Source organism: Tinamus guttatus, unplaced genomic scaffold (genome assembly GCF_059628265.1).
Source record: "Tinamus guttatus ecotype Peru unplaced genomic scaffold, ASM5962826v1 Tinamus_guttatus_pri_ptg001425l, whole genome shotgun sequence".
NCBI classification, from domain to species: Eukaryota; Metazoa; Chordata; class Aves; order Tinamiformes; family Tinamidae; genus Tinamus; species Tinamus guttatus.
Window position 1 is genome coordinate 1 of NW_028289959.1, and position 16,630 is coordinate 16,630.

The window sequence follows — 16,630 nt, forward strand, 5'->3', positions numbered from 1 at the left end:
GCAACACCCTTGTGTGCAACACCCATGTGTGCAACAACCACACGTGCAACACCCCTGCGCCCAGCACCCGTGTGCGCAACACCCCTGAGTGTGCAACACCCTTGTGCGTAACACCTGTGTGTGCAACAACCGTGTGCGCAACACCCCGAGCGCAACACCTGCGTGCGGGCGACACCCGCGCGCCCGTGACACGGACACGCGTGTGCGGTGACCACGTGACACCCGCGCGAGAGACACCCGCGCGCCGGGTGTGCAACAACCCCCCCCAGGAGGGGTTAACACCCCCCCTAAGCCCCGCCCCCTCCAAGCCCCTCCCACCGCGCCCCCCCCCCCCCCGCCGCGGCTCCCGCCGCCTCCTCCGCTTGCCTCCGTCCCCGCGGCCTCCGCGCCCCCCCCATCCCCAAACCCCGCGCCCCCCCTCCCTCCCTCCCTCCCTCCCTCCTCCTTCCTCCCTCCCCTCCCTCCTCTTCCTCCTCCTCCTCCTCCGCTCCCAGCCCGGGCGGCCCCGGCCCATGCGCCGCGGCCGCCATGGACTGTCTGTGCATCGTCACCACCAAGGTAGCGCGGGGCGACCGGTACCGCCACCGGAACCGGTACCGGCACCGCGGGGGGGGGGGTGACGGCGGGGGGGGGGTTGTGCCGGTGGTCGCTGTTTTTGGGTTGGGGGTTGCCTGGCGTGCCGCTGAGGGACTCTATGGTGCCGGGGGGGCTCTCTAGGGAGCCCCGGGGCTCTCTATGGTTGTCGGGGGCTCCTCTGTGGTTACTGGGGGGCTCCTCTATGGTTACTGGGGGGCTCCTCTATGGTTGTCGGGGGCTCCTCTGTGGTTACTGGGGGGCTCCTCTATGGTTATTGGGGGGCTCCTCTATGGTTATTGGGGGGCTCCTCTGTGGTTATGGGGGGCTCCTCTATGGTTGTCGGGGGCGCCTCTGTGGTTACTGGGGGCTCTCCTGTGCAGCCCGGGGGGGGGCTCCTCTATGGTAACGGGGGGCTTCTCTATGGTGATGGGGGGGGTCTCAGGGGCTTCTCAATGGTTATTGGGGGTCTCTCTGCGCAGCCCGGGGGCTTCTCTATGGTAACGGGGACTCGAGGGGCTCCTCTATGGTGCGGGGGGGGGGGGGGCGCTCTGGGGCCCCCTCTCTATGGGTCTGGCGGGGGTGGGGGGGGGGGGTCCTCTCCGGGGCGATGCAGGGTCGTCTCTATGGTCCTGGGGGTCTCCCTGTGGCGCTGGGGTCGCGGGGGCCGCTCTGCGCTGCGGGGGCGGCTCTCTATGGTGCGGGGGGGGGGGGGCTCTCTGCGGCGCTCGGGGCGCTCTCTATGGTGCTGGGGGCGCTCTCCATGGTGCTGGGCGGCTCTCCGCAGCGCTGCGGGGCCTCTCTATGGTCCCGGGGTCTGGGGGGAGACACCTCTGCGCTCCGCGGGGCCTCTCTATGGTGCAGGGGGGGGGTCGGGGGGGGGAACCCCTATGGTGTTGGGGGGGGTCGGGGGGGGCGACGCTCTGTGCTATTGGTGGGGGGTCTGGAGGGCTTCTCTATGGTCCTGGCGGCCCAAGGAGCCGCTCTGTGGTAGTTGTGGGGCGCTCTGTGACACCGCGGGGACCTTCTCTGTGGCCGCTCGGTGGTACCGGCGGTGCCGGGGGGAGGAAGGGCTCCTCTCTATGGTACTTGTGGGGCGCTCGGAGGTTCTGGGTGGGGGGGTTGTCCCGCGGCCTCCGTGTTGCTGGGGGGGGGCAACAGGCCGCTCTGTCGCCCCGGCGAGGGCGGCGGTCGCTCTCTATGGTCCCGGGGGTCCGGTGTGGGGAGGCCTGGGCCCCGCGGCGCAGGCCGAGGCCTGTCCGTCCTCGTGCGGCTGTAGGTGTCTGTGGTCGTGGCGGGAGGGGGGAACAGGCGCACACACACACCACCCCCCCCGCACACCCGGGCGAGGGGGCGGCCGCATGCGGCGGTGCGCGGGTTGCCATGGCGCCGCGCGGCTGCGTGGGGGGGGCCGCTGACACGCGCGGCAGCGCCTGTGCGGCGGCGGCAGCGTCCCGTGTCCGGGTGTCGTCCCCCCACGCACACGCGCCCACCCGCCTGTTTCCGCCTTGTGTTTCCTCCCCCCCCCAACACCCACCCAGTCGCCATGGCAACGGGGTAACTCCGCGAGGCCGCCAGGGGCGAGGGGGGCATTGGCGGGGGGGGGGGGGTTGTGCGGCAACAGCCGCCCCCGGTTGTTCGGTTCCGGCTCCGGTTCCGGCTCCGCACGCGCCGCTGCCCCCCCCCCCCCGCTCCGTTGCCGGGCGACGCCGCTCCCGCCCGTTGCTACGCGACGCCGCTCCGCGCGTTGCCAAGCGACGCGGTCCCTCCCGTTGCCAAGCGACGCGGGGCTCGCGCCGTCGCCCGGCAACGGGAGGCCCCGCCCCTCGGCTCGCCTCCCTCCCTCCCCCCTCCCGCGCATGCGCCGAGCCCCCACGCGCCGCTCCCGCCCTTTAACCCCCTCGCGCTCGACGTTGCCGCGGCAACGGGGGGGGGGGAGAAGCGGCGTGCGCGGTGACGTCACGAGGCAATTACCCCCCCCATCGGGAGGGGAGGGGCGGGAGTACGGGGGCCGAGGAGGGTCAATCCCCGCCGGTTACAGGTGTCGAGAGGGGTCAGTGCGGGGGTGGGGGGACATTCCCTTCCTGTCAGGTTACTGGTGCCGGGAGGGTCAGTCCGGTCACGCTGTAGCTAATTGGGGAGGGGGGGGGCGCCCTGCTGGTTACGGGAGCCGGGAAGGGTCAATCCCGCCGGTTACAGGTACCGGGGAGCGGGGGGGGTGTCAATCTCAGCGCACATACGGGCTCCGGCACGGGTCAATCCCAGGCCGGGACGCGGTCGCGCCCCCCCCTCTGGCTACGGGGTGCCACTGGGTTCAACCAAGGCGGGCTGCGGGCAACCAATCCGCGGCCGCTACGGGGGCCGCGAGGGGTCAATCCCCGCCCCCCCCCGTTAATCCCGCGGCCGCTTAAAGCGGCGGGAAGGGGGAGGGGGGGGGTGTCCCCGGGGTGATGTCACGGCGGCGGGGGGGGGTGTCGCCATGGGGGGGTGTCGCCATGGCGGGGCCCGCGGCGCCGGGGCCCGGGGGGGGGGTCGCGCGGCCCCGGCTGCTTCTCGCCGCTGCTCTGCCAGCCAGTGCGGCCCTGCTCTGCCGCGAGCGGGGGCTCTCGGTGGCGTTCGGCTGCAAGGTGCGGGCCGGGGGGGCACCGGGACCGGGGGGCAGCGGGGTCCATGGGGACACCGGGATCCATGAGACACCGGGATCCATGGGGGGGCACCGGGATCCATGGGGACACCGAGACTGGGGGGCACCGGGATCCGTGGGGACCCCGGGACCGGGGGGACAGCGGGATCCATGGGGGGGCAGCGGGATCCATGGGGGGGCAGCGGGGGGCACCGGGATCCATGGGGACACCGGGACCGGGGGACACCGGGATCCATGGGGACACCGGGATCCATGGGGACACCGGGACCGGGGGACACCGGGATCGTGGGGACACCGGGATCCATGGGGACACGGGACTGGGGGCAACCGGGATCCATGGGGGGGCAGCAGGGGACACCGGGACCAGGGGGACACCGGGATCCATGGGGAGGCACCGGGATCCATGGGGACACCGAGATCCATGGGGACACCGGGACCGGGGGGCACCGGGATCCATAGGGACACCGGGACGGGGGACAGCGGGATCCATGGGGACACCGGGGCCGGGGGGCACCGGGACCGGGGGACACCGGGATCCATGGGGGGCAGCGGGGGGCACCGGGATCCATGGGGACACCGGGATCCATAGGGACACCGGGACCGGGGGGACAGCGGGATCCATGGGGACACCGGGATCCATGGGGCACCGGGACCGGGGGACACCGGGATCCATGGGGGGGCAGCGGGGGGCACCGGGATCCATGGGGACACCGGGATCCATAGGGACACCGGGATCCATGGGGACACCAGGATCCATGGGGGAGGCACCGGGACCGGGGAGATTACCGGGACCGAGGGGACACCAGGACTGGAGGGCACCGGGACCGGGGTCACCGGGATCCATGGAGACACCGGGATCCATGGGGACACCGGGACCGAGGGGCACCGGGATCCATGGGGATACCGGGATCCATGGGGGGGCAGCGGGGGACACCGAGATTCGTGGGGACACCGGGACCGGGGGACACCGGGACTGGGGGGTTAAAATGGGGACATTGGGATCAATGGGGGGGTTAAACTGGGGCACCGGGAGCGATTGGGGGGGGGGGTTAAACCGGGAGCTGGGAGGGGACCGGGGGGCTGGGGGGGGGAGGGGAACATTGGGGGCACCGGGGGGAGGGGCTAAACTAGGAGCTCCGGGGGCTACCGAGAACATCGGGGGGTCCCGGGAAGGGGTAGAACGAGGGGGGGGGGGCCGGGGGGGGCTCAGACTGGGGGCGCGGGAGCTGCCCCCATGTCCCCCCCCCCTCCCGGCTCATCCCGTTAATCCCAGCCCGGATTTACCCGGATTAAACCCGGCCCCGCCCCCCTGGGACGCTCTCGGCAGAGTGGGGGAGGGGATGGCGGGGGGGGGGGTCGTCTGCCAGGGACAAAACAAGCCACGCCCCCCCCCCCCGCCAATCAGATGCGTTGATTAATGAGGGGATCCAGGTGCCCCCCCCTCGGTTCCGGACGCCTGGGCCCCGCCCCCTCACAGGAGGCGGGGCCTAATCCCCCCCCCCCCCCCGCAGAAATACCGGTACCAAGATGAGGACAGCCCCCCCCTGGAGCAGAGCCCCGCCCACCTGCCCAGCCAGGTAGGGCCCCGCCTCCTCGCCTGGCCCCGCCCCCAAACTCCGCCCCGTCGCCCCCCAGCCGCTCCCCCCCCCTTAGGGAGAGGCAACGGGTCTTCTCTGGCCCCGCCCACTTGCACGTGGAGACCACGCCCCCTCCCCTGGCCACGCCCCGCAAGCTCCGCCCCCTCTCCCCTTCCAGGAGCCCCTTATTGGGGGGAGGAGGAAAGGGGCTCCCTTGGCCCCGCCCTCCTGACTGGAAGCCCCGCCCCCCTCCATGCGGCTCCTGCCGCCCTATGAAGCCCCGTTTTTTTGGGGGGGGGGGGCTGTTGCCATGGTGACGGCTGAGGGGGCGGGGCTCTGACCCCCCCCCCGCTGTCTCCCCCCCCCCCAGGCCAACTCGCCCCCCGTCATCGTCAACACGGACACGCTGGAGGCGCCGGCCTATGTGAGTGACCCCCCATGTCCCCAGTGACCCCCCGTGTCCCAGGTGACCCCCCGTGTCCCCAAGTGTCTCCCTTGGGTCCCCCTGCCCCCCTCCCTGCCTTCAATGTCCCCCTTCCCCGGTCACTTGACCCCCCTCCATCACCATGTGTCCCCATTGTGTCCCCATGTCCCATCATGTCCTTGTCCCCCCCACATGTCCTTGTCTCCCCAATGTCCCGTCCTCCCATGTCCCCCGTGTCCCCATGTCCCCGTTCCCTCACGCTGTGTCCCTCGTCCCCTCACACCATGTCCCCTGCTGTCCCCATCGCCTCACGCCATGTTGCCGTGTCCCCCCGTGTCCCCTGTCCCCTCACGCTGTGTCCCCATGTCCCCCGTCCCCTCATGCTGTGTCCCCCCGTGTCCCCCCGTGTCCCCTGTCCCCTCATGCTGTGTCCCCCCATGTCCCCCTGTGTCCCCTGTCCCTCACGCCGTGTCTTCCGTGTCCCTTGTCCCCTCACACCGTGTCCCCCCGTGTCCCCTGTCCCCTCGTGCCGTGTCTCCGTGTCCCCATGTCCCCCGTCCCTTCACACCGTGTCCCCCCATGTCCCCCTGTGTCCCCTGTCCCCTCACGCCGTGTCCCCCCGTGTCCCCGTCCCCCCTGTCCCCTCGTGCCGTGTCCCGCCGTGTCCCCATGTCCCCCATGTCCCCTGTCCCCTCACACCGTGTCCCCCCATGTTCTCCTGTGTCCCCTGTCCCCTCACGCCGTGTCCCGCAGGTGAACGGCACCGAGGGGGAGATGGAGTACGAGGAGATCACGCTGGAGCGGGTGAGACCCCCCAGGACCCCCCAGGACCCCCAGTGCCCCTCTGGGACCCCCAACGCCCCCCCATGGGCCCCAGCTGTCCCCTGGGAGCCCCTAACGGCCCCCCAGGGACCCCCAACATCCTCTTAGGGACCCCCCAGGAGCCCCCAGCACCCCCTTAGGGACCCCCAATACCCCCCAAGGACACCGAACACCCCTCAGGGACCCTCAACACCCTCCAGAGAGCCCAGGGACCCCCCAAACACCCCCCAGCAGCCCCTTAGTGACCCCAACACCCTGCAGGGACCCCCAACACCCCCCAAGGATCCCCAACACCCCCCAGGGACCTCCAACACCTCCCCAGGGACCCTCAACACCCCCCAGGAGCCCCAACACCCCTTTAGGGACCCCCCAACACCCCTTAGGGACCCCCACACCTTCAAGGACCCCCACAGCCCTCAGGAGCCCCCAACACCCCTTTAGGGATCCCCAAGGACCCCCAACACCTCCCAAGGACCCCAACACCTCCCAGGGATCCCCAACACCCCCTTAGAGACCCCCAACAGCCCCCAGAGAGCCCCAGGAGCCCCAACACCCCCTAGGAGCCCCCAACACCCCTTAGGGACCCTCAACACCCCCAAGGGACCCCCAACACCCCCCAGGAGCCCCGACCAACCCCCCCAGGGCCCCAAACAGCCCCCAACACCCCCAGGGCCCCCCAACACCCCCCAGGGACCCCCAGGAGCCCCCAACACCCCCAGGGACCCCCAACAACCCCCAGGGCCCCTCAACACCCCCCAGGAGCCCCCAACACCCCCCAACACCCCTAGGAGCCCCCAACACCCCCCGGCCCCCCCAGCGCAGGGCTCTGACGGGGTCCCGGGGGGGGCGCAGGGCAATTCGGGGCTGGGCTTCAGCATCGCGGGCGGCACCGACAACCCCCACGTGGGCGACGACCCCGGGATCTTCATCACCAGATCATCCCCGGCGGCGCCGCCGCGCAGGACGGCCGCCTCAGGTGGGGTATGGGGGGCTGGGGGGGATATGGGGGCTATAGGGGGGTCTAGGGGGGGTTATGGGGGGCTGTGGGGGCTATAAGTGGGTCTAGGTGGGCCATAAGGGATCTAGGGGGGCTATGGGGGGGCTAGGGGGTCTATAAGGGGATCTAAGGGGGGGTATGGGGGTATAGGGGGGGTCTAGAGGGTTCTAGGGGGGCTATGGGGTCTATAAGGGGGTCTAGGAGGGCCATAGGGGATCTAGGGAGGCTATGGGGGGGCTATGAGAGGGGTTATGGGGGGATCTAGGGGGGCTATGGGGGGGCTAGGGGGTCTATAAGGGGATCTAGGGGGCTGTATGGGTGTCTAGGGGGGGTCTAGAGGGTTCTAGGGTGGGGGCTAGGGGGGTTATGGGGGGTCTAGGGGGTCTATAAGGGGGTCTAGGGGGTTATGGGGGCTATGGGGGGAGTCTAGGTGGGTTATGGGGGGCTATGGGGGCTATAAGGAGGGGTCTAGGAGGGCCATAGGGGGCTCTAGGGGGGCTATGGGGGGCTAGGGGGTCTATAAGGGGGTCTAGGAGGGCCATAGGGGAGCTATGGGGGGTTATGGGGGGGTATGGAGGGAATCTAGGGGGGTTATGGGGAGCTGTGGGGCTATAAGGGGGTCTAGAGGGGCCATAGGGGGTATGGAGGGTCTAGGGGGGCTATGGGGGGCTGGGGGGGGGCAAAGGGGGTCTAGGGGGGGACTATGGGGGGCTATGGGGGGAGTCTAGGGGGGTTATGGGGGGCTATGGGGGCTATAAGGGGATCTAGGGGGGTTATGGGGGGCCTAGGGGGTCTATAAGGGGATCTAGGGGGCGGTATGGGGGTCTAGGGGTTCTAGGGGGGCTATGGGGTCTATAAGGGGGTCTAGGAGGGCCATAGGGGATCTAGGGGGGCTATGGGGGGCTATGGGGGGGCTAGGGGGTCTATAAGGGGATCTAGAGGGCGGTATGGGGGTCTAGGGGGTTCTAGGGGGCTATGGGGTCTATAAGGGGATCTAGGAGGGCCATAGGGGGTCTAGGGGGGGACTATGGGGGGCTATAGGGTGGTTATGGGGGGCCTAGGGGGGCTATGGGGGGCTACAGGGGCTATAGAGTGGTCTAGGGGCAGCTATAGGGGGGCTATGGGGGACCTAGGGAGGTTATAGGGGGGCTAGAGAGTGTCTAGGGGGGCTATGGGGGGCTATAGGGGGTCTAGAGGGGCTATAGGGGGTCTAGGGGGGCTATAGGGGGATCTAGGGGGGGCTAAAAGGGGGTCTAGGAGGACTATAGGGGGCCTAGGGGGGGTCTAGGGGAGTGATGGGGGGGCTAGGGGGTCTATAAGGGGGTCTAGGAGGGCCATAGGGGGTCTAGGAGGGCTATAGGGGGGCTATGGGGGGCTATAGGGGGTCTAGGGGGGCTATGGGGGGCTATAGGGGGTCTAGGGGGGCTAGAGGGAGGCTATGGGGCGCTATAGGGGGCTATAGGGGGCTACAGGGAGTCTAGGAGGGCTGTAGGGGGTCTAGGGGGGCTATGGGGAGCTACAGGGGGTCTAGGGGTGCTATGGGGGGCTATAGGGGGTCTAGGGAGGCTATAGGGTGTCTAGGGGGGCTAGAGGGAGGTTATGGGGCGCTATAGGGGGCTACAGGGAGTCTAGGAGGGCTATAGGGGGGCTATGGGGAGCTACAGGGGGTCTAGGGGGGCTATAAGGGCCTGTGGGGGCTTGCAAGTGTCTATGGGGAACACGGGTGTGTGGGATGGGGGTGTGTAGGGGTGTAGGGGCGTGTGTAGGTGTGTATGGAGGGCTGTGTTGGGGTGTATTGGGGCACATGAGGGATAAGGAGGTGGACAGGGGGTGTATGAGGGTCTGGGGGGGTGTACGGGGGGTGTGTGGAGGTGTATAGGGGTATATAAGGCTTTAGGCAGGTGTATGGGGGTCTATGGAAACATATGGCGGTGTATGGGGGTCTGAGGGTGTACGGAGCGATCTACAGAGGTGTATGGGGTCTAAGGGAGTGTGTAGGGGCTGTGTGACGGTCTATGGGGTGTGCAAGTGGAGGACGGGGGTGTAGCAGGGTGTGCGGGGGCATATGAGGGTCTGGGGGTCTGTATGAGGGTCTATGGGGGATGTATAGGGGTGTGCGAGGGTCTATGGGGAGTGTATAGGGGGTCTATGGGGTGTGTGAGGGTCTGTGGGGGGTTTGGGGGGTGTGTGGGGCTGTGGGAGGGCGTGAGGGTGTATTGGAGGGTGTGAGGCTGTATGGGAGGGTGTGCAGGTGTATTGGAGGGTGTGTTGGGCTGTTTGGGGCTGTGCGTGAGTACATGAGGCCCTGCCGTCGTGCAAGACCCTCGTGTCGCGGTGTCACACACTCGCCCTCCGGCTGTTGCCAGCCAGGGGAACACCAGCACCCTGTCTGTAACCATCAGCATTGCATGGGGGTGCAACACCCCCTTCCTTCATGGTGTTGCACACTGCTTGTCCGGCTGTTGCTGTGGCCAGGATGAGCAACACCCTGTCTGCATCGCTCACAACGCAACACCCTAACCCTTGCAACAACGTGCGCCACTTACACGGCGGTGCCGCACACCTGTTGTCCGGCTGTTGCCGTTGCCAGGGTGAACGACAGCATCCTGTTCGTGAACGAGGCGGACGTGCGCGAGGTGACGCACAGCGCGGCGGTGGAGGCGCTCAAGGAGGCGGGCGCTGTTGTCCGCCTGTACGTGATGCGCCGCAAGGCGCCCGCCGAGAAGGTGGTGGAGGTGAAGCTCATCAAGGGGCCCAAAGGTGACGCGTCCCCGGCCCCCCCGGCAAAGAACAACCGCCCTCCCCAAAGAACAACCTATCCGGAAAGAACAACCCTCCCTCCCCAAAGAACAACCCATCCGGAAAGAACAACCCCCGTCTCCTCAAAGAACAACCACCCTCCCCAAAGAACAACCTTCTGCAAAGAACCGCCCCCTCCTCCCCCAAACACCTCCCCCAAAGAACCCCCGCCCCCTAAAGAACCGCCCCCCCATTTGGCCACACCCCCGATGCTCCGCCCCCAGGATTCCGCCCCTACTGACACCGCCCCCTCTTGGATCCGCCTCTTGAGGCCCCGCCCCTCTAGGCCCCACCCCCTTTAGAACACACCCCTTATTAGCCCCGCCCCCGAGCCACTGCCCACGTTGAGGCCCCGCCTCCCTCAAAACCCCACCCCCTCCTGTCCCCGCCCCTCACAGACCCCGCCCCCCAAGCCTTATCCCGACTGCCTTTTGACCCCGCCCCCTCTCGGCCACACCCTCCAAGCCTTGGTCCCACTCGTGGCCCCGCCCCTGTTGGCCCTGCCCTCTGACCCCTTGAGGCCCCACCCCCTTCTTGGCTCCACCCCTTGGCCACACCCTCCTCTTGGCCACGCCCCCATCTCCCCCCACCCCAGGCTTGCAATTGACCCCTCTTGAGACCCCGCCCCCTCTTGGCCACACCCCAACCTGCAAAACATGACCACGCCCCCTGCGCCCTTTGAGGCCACGCCCCCTATTGGCCACGCCCCCAACCTCCTGTTCCCCCAAGGCCCCGCCCCTGAGGCGTTGCCTCCCCCCCATTGGTCCGGCCCCTCATGGCCTCACCCTCCCGTTGCCCCGCCCTCCTGGCCACGCCCCCCGCGCTGGCCACGCCCCCTGACCCCGCCCCCCCGCAGGCCTGGGCTTCAGCATCGCGGGCGGCGTCGGGAACCAGCACATCCCGGGGGACAACAGCATCTACGTGACCAAAGTGATCGAGGGCGGCGCCGCGCACAAGGACGGGCGGCTGCAGATCGGGGACAAGATCCTGGCCGTGAGCGGGGGGACGGGGGGGGACATGGCGGGGACACGGGGACATGGGGACACGGGGGGACAGGGGGATATGGGGGACATGGGGATATGGGGGAACCTGGGGACATGGGGGACATGGCCGGGACACGGGGGGACACGGGGACATGGTGGGGACATAGGGGGACATGGGGATGTGGGGGGGGGCATGGGGATATGGGGGGACCTGGGGACAGGGGGACGACATGGGGACATGATGGGGACATAGGGGGACACGGGGATGTGGGGGACATGGGGACCAGGGGATGTGGGGAGGGACATGGGGATATGAGGGACCTGGGGACATGGGGGGGACATGGGGGACCAGGGACATGGGGGGACATGGTGGGGACACGGGGATGTGGGGGACATGGGGAAAGGGGGATGTGGGGGGACATGGGGATATGGGGACCTGGGGACAGGGGGGACATGGGGACATGGCGGGGACATGGGGGGACATGGGGATGTGGGGGGCATGGGGACCAGGGGATGTGGGGGGGGGACATGGGGGAACATGGGCGACCCAGGGACATGGGGGGACCTGGGGACATGAAGGGACACAGGGAAACGGGGACACAGGGATGTGGGGGACATGCGGGACATGGAGGGACATGGCGGGGATATGGGAGACACAGGGACATGGAGGACATAGGGACATGGCGGGGGGACACGGGGAAATGGGCACATAGGGATGGTGGGAACATGAGGGGACATGGGGACACGGGGGGCTATCGGGGACATGGAGGGGACACGGGGATGTTGGGGACATGGGAGACACAGGGATATGGGAGGACATGGGGGGACATGGATGTCACAGGCTTCCAGGGGTGTCACACTGGTGTCCCACGGGTCTCATGGGAATCCCACATGTCCTACGGGTGTCACATGGGTCCCATGGGTGTCACAGGCGTCCCACGGGTGTCATGGGCATCCTGTGGGTGTTGTGGGGGGTGTTGTGGGAGTCCCACGGGTGACACAAGCGTCCTGCGGGTGTCATGGGCATCTCGTGGGTGTCATGGGAGTCCCACGGGTGACACAAGCGTCCTGCGGGTGTCATGGGCATCCTGTGGGTGTTGTGGGAGTCCCACAGGTGACACAAGCGTCCTGCGGGTGTCATGGGAGTCCCACGGGTGACACGGGAGTCCCATGGGTGACACAAGCGTCCTGCGGGTGTCATGGGCATCCTGTGGGTGTCACGGGTGTTATAGGACGGTGTCATTGGAGTCCCACGGGTGACACAAGCGTCCTGCGGGTGACGCGGGCGTCCTGTGGGTGTCCCACGGGTGACGCGGGTGTTCCCCAGGTGAACAACGTGAGCCTGGAGGACGTGATGCACGAGGACGCGGTGGCGGCGCTCAAGAACACCTACGACGTGGTGTACCTGCGCGTGGGCAAGGCGCCCGGCGCCCTGCTGCCTGACGCCTTCGCGCCGCCTGACGTCACCGGCTGTGAGCGCGGGGGGGACACTGGGGACATGGGGGAAAATGGGGACACGGGGGCAGGGCCCCCAGCTGGGAGCACCATGGGGACAACATGGGGACATGGAGGTGACATAGAGAGACAAGGGGAGACATGGGGAGACATGGAGGGACATGGGGGGGTCATGGAGGGATGTGGGGGGACTTTGGGGACATGGATGGGGGGACATCGGGGGATGTACGGGGGTTCGTGGAGGGATATGGGGACATGGAGGGACATGCGGAACATGGCGACATTGGGGACATGGGGAGACATTGGGGGGGTCATGGAGGGACATGGGGGGACATTAGGGGACATGGGGAGACATTGAGGGACACAGAAGGGGTCATGGAGGGATGTGGGGGGACAGAGGGACATTGGGGGACATGGGGAATATGGAGGGACGTTGGGGACGGGGGGACATGAAGAGACATGGGGACATTGGGTGATACGGGGGGACATGGGGGGGGACATGAAGGGACATGGGGACATTGGGGGGATACAGGGGGACATGGAGGGACGTGGGGGGACAGAGGGACATGGGGGACATGGATGGGGGGACATGGACATTGGGGGATGTGGGGGGGGTCATGGAGGGATGTGGGGGGATATGGGGACATGGGGGGACACAGGGGGGGCAGGGGGACATAGGGAGACATTGAGGGATGTGGGAGGGTTCCTGGAGGGACGTGGAGGGCAGAGGGACATGGAGGGACGTTGGGGACATGAAGGGACATGGGGACATTGGGTGATACGGGGGACATGGAGGGACATGGGAGGGACATTGGGGGACATGGGGAGGGATATTGGGGGACATGAAGGGACATTGGATGATACAGGGGGACATTGGGGACATGAAGGGACACGGGGACGTGGCGGGGGATGTCCCTTCGCGTCCCCGTGTCCCTTCGCGGTGGCCCCGGCGGTGCCCCGCCCCCTGAGGGTCCCCGTGTCCCCGTGTCCCCAGCCTTCCCGCAGCACCTGGACAGCGACCTGGGTCCCCAGGGCTACCTGGGCCCCGAGTTCCCCCCGGCCATGACGCCCACGTCCCCCCGGCGCTACTCGCCCGGGCCCAAGGAGCTGCTGCCCGACGACGACCGTCCCCAGGTAGGTGGCACTGTCCCCAAGGGGTCCCCATGGCCCATAGGGACATGCCCAGGTAGGTGACACTGTCCCCAAGGGGTCCCCGTGACCCATAGGGACATCCCCAGGTAGGTGACACTGTCCCAAAGGGGTCCCCGTGACCCATGGGGACATCCCCAGGTAGGTGGCACTGTCCCCAAGGGGTCCCCGTGACCCCAGCGATGTCCCTGTGACCCATGGGGACATCCTCAGGTAGGTGGCACTGTCCCCAAGGGGTCCCCATGGCCCATAGGGACGTCCCCAGGTAGGTGACACTGTCCCCAATGGGTCCCCATGACCCATGGGGACATGCCCAGGTAGGTAACACTGTCCCCAAGGCGCCCCGTGACCCCCAACGGTGTCCCTCTGACCCATAGGGACATGCCCAGGTAGGTGGCACTGTCCCCAAGGGGTCCCCGTGACCCTAGTGATGTCCCCGTGACCCATGGGGACATGCCCAGGTAGGTGACGCTGTCCCCAAGGGGTCCCCGTGAGCCATGGGGACATCCCCAGGTAGGTGGCACTGTCCCCAAGGGGTCCCCATGACCCTAGTGATGTCCCCGTGACCCATGGGGACATACCCAGGTAGGTGGCACTGTCCCCAACGGGTCCCCATGACCCATAGGGACATCCCCAGGTAGGTGGCACTGTCCCCAACGGGTCCCCATGACCCTAGCGATGTCCCTGTGACCCATAGGGACGTCCCCAGGTAGGTGACACTGTCCCCAATGGGTCCCCGTGACCCATAGGGAAATGCTCAGGTAGGTGGCACTGTCCCCAAGGGGTCCCCATGACCCTAGTGATGTCCCCAGGGGTCCCTGTGACCTATGGGGACATCCCCAGGTAGGTGACAGTGTCCCTATGTCCCCAAGGGAGTAATCTCATGTCCCTAAGAGGGTGTCCTCATGTCCCCCAGGTGTCCCCATGTCCCCGGGGTGTCCTCAGGGTGTCCCCATGTCCCCAGGGTGTCCACATGTCCCCGGAGTGTCCCCCGGGGGTCCACATGTCCCCCAGGTGTCCCCATGTCCCTAGGGTGTCCTCGGGCTGTCCCCGTGTCCCCGGGGTGTCCCCCTGTCCCTGGGGTGTCCCCACATCCCCCGGGTGTCCCCAGGGTGTCCGGCTGTCCCCGGGGTGTCCCCAGGGTGTCCCTGTGTCCCCAGGGTGTCCTCATGTCCCCGGGGTGTCCCTATGGTGTCCCCATGTCCCTGGGGTGTCCCCCTGTCCCCGGGTGTCCCTGTGTCCCCCAGGTGTCCCCACGTCCCCGGGGTGTCCCCGGGGTGTCCCGCTGTCCCCAGGGTGTCCCTGTGTCCTGGGTGTCCTCGGGGTGTCCCCCTGTCCCCGGGGTGTCCCCCAGGCGTCCCCATGTCCCCGCAGCGTCCCTGTGTCCCCACGTCCCCAGGGTGTCCCCCTGTCCCCGGGGTGTCCCCCCATCCCCGGGGTGTCCCTGTGTCCCCCGGGTGTCCCTACGTCCCTGGGGTGTCCCCAGGGTGTCCCCGCTGTCCCCGGGGTGTCCCCGTGTCCCTGGGGTGTTCCCGGGGTGTCCCGCTGTCCCCAGGGTGTCCCCAGGGTGTCTCCACGTCCCTGGGGTGTCCTCGGGGTGTCCCGCTGTCCCTGGGGTGTCCCCAGGGTGCCCCCACATCCCTGGGGTGTCCCCAGGGTGTTCCTGTGTCCCCAGGGTGTCCCCTGTCCCCGGGGTGCCCTTGGGGTGTCCCCCTGTTCCTGGGGTGTCCCCCTGTCCCTGGGGTGTCCCCAGGGTGTCCCCATGTCCCTAGGGTGTCCACATGTTCCCTAGGTGTCCCCACGTCCCCGGGGTGTCCCCACGTCCCCAAGGTGTCCCCCTGTCCCCGGCGTGTCCCCGGGGTGTCCCCGTGTCCCCAGGGTGTCCCCACGTCCCCGGGGTGTCCCCCAGGGTGTCCCTGTCCCCAGGGTGTTCCCGGGGTGTCCCTGCTGTCCCCGGGGTGTCCCGCTGTCCCCAGGGTGTCCCCACGTCCTCGGGGTGTCCTGCTGTCCCCAGGGTGTCCCCACGTCCCCGGGTGTCCCCCAGGGTGTCCCCCTGTCCCCGGGGTGTCCCCATGTCCCGGGGTGTCCCCCAGGGTGTCCCCACGTCCTCGGGGTGTCCTGCTGTCCCCAGGGTGTCCCCACGTCCCCAGGGTGTCCCCCCAGGGTGTCCCCCTGTCCCCAGGGTGTCCCGCTGTCCCCGGGGTGTCCCTGTGTCCCCATGTCCCCCGGGGTGTCCCTACGTCCCCACGGTGTCCCCCCGTCCCCACGTGCCCCCCCCCCCGCAGGGAGCCGCGCCGCATCGTGATCCCGCGCGGTGCCACCGGGCTGGGCTTCAACATCGTGGGCGGGGAGGACGGCGAGGGGATCTTCATCTCCTTCATCCTCGCGGGCGGCCCGGCCGACCTGAGCGGGGAGCTGCGCAAGGGAGACCAGATCCTCTCGGTGCGGGGACGGGGGGACAGCACGGGGACATGGGGACGACATGGGGACAGGACGGGGACACGTGGGGGGGACATGTGGGGACAGCGGGGGGACAGCAGGGGGGACATGGGGACGACATGGGGGCAGCACGGGGACACGTGGGGGGGACACGTGGGGACATGGGGACAACATGGGGACACGTGGGGGGGACATGTGGGGACAGTGTGGGGGCAGCATGGGGACATGCGGGGACAGTGGGGGGACACGTGGGGACATGGGGACAGCGGGGGGGGACAGTGGGGGGACAGCGGGGGGACATGGGGACGACATGGGGACAGGACGGGGACACGTGGGGGGGACACGTGGGGACATGGGGACAACATGGGGACACGTGGGGGGGACATGTGGGGACAGTGTGGGGGCAGCATGGGGACATGGGGACAACATGGGGACAGCACGGGGACACGTGGGGGGACACGTGGGGACATGGGGACAACATGGGGGACACGTGGGGGGGACATGTGGGGACAGTGTGGGGGCAGCATGGGGACATGCGGGGACAGTGGGGGGACATGGGGACAGCATGGGGACATGCGGGGGGACACGTGGGGGCATGTGGGGACACCCGTGAGGACAATGTGGGGACAGCAGGGGACATGGGGACAGCACGGGGACACGTGGGGGGACACGTGGGGACATGGGGACAACATGGGGACACGTGGGGGGGACATGTGGGGACAGTGTGGGGGCAGCATGGGGACATGCGGGGACATGTGGGGACAGCGG

General features: G+C 68.5%; 1 protein-coding gene and 1 pseudogene across 2 annotated transcripts; both read left to right on the plus strand.

Moving 5' to 3' along the window:
* Positions 1-495: 495 nt before the first annotated feature.
* On the plus strand, positions 496-9,517 carry LOC148590354 (disks large homolog 4-like; annotated as a pseudogene). The gene is made up of 6 exons (XR_015914317.1): positions 496-558; positions 4,729-4,794; positions 5,165-5,218; positions 5,972-6,022; positions 6,893-7,021; positions 9,513-9,517. The product of XR_015914317.1 is annotated as a disks large homolog 4-like (transcript).
* Positions 9,518-9,627: 110 nt separating this feature from the next.
* On the plus strand, positions 9,628-15,865 carry LOC148590355 (disks large homolog 4-like; the record flags this gene model as incomplete). The annotated part of the gene is made up of 5 exons (XM_088539135.1): positions 9,628-9,797; positions 10,693-10,829; positions 12,147-12,291; positions 13,269-13,408; positions 15,713-15,865. Coding segments are annotated over exons 1-5 (636 nt in total), but the record flags the coding sequence as incomplete, so codon positions are not given.
* Between the last annotated feature and the right edge of the window lie 765 nt (positions 15,866-16,630).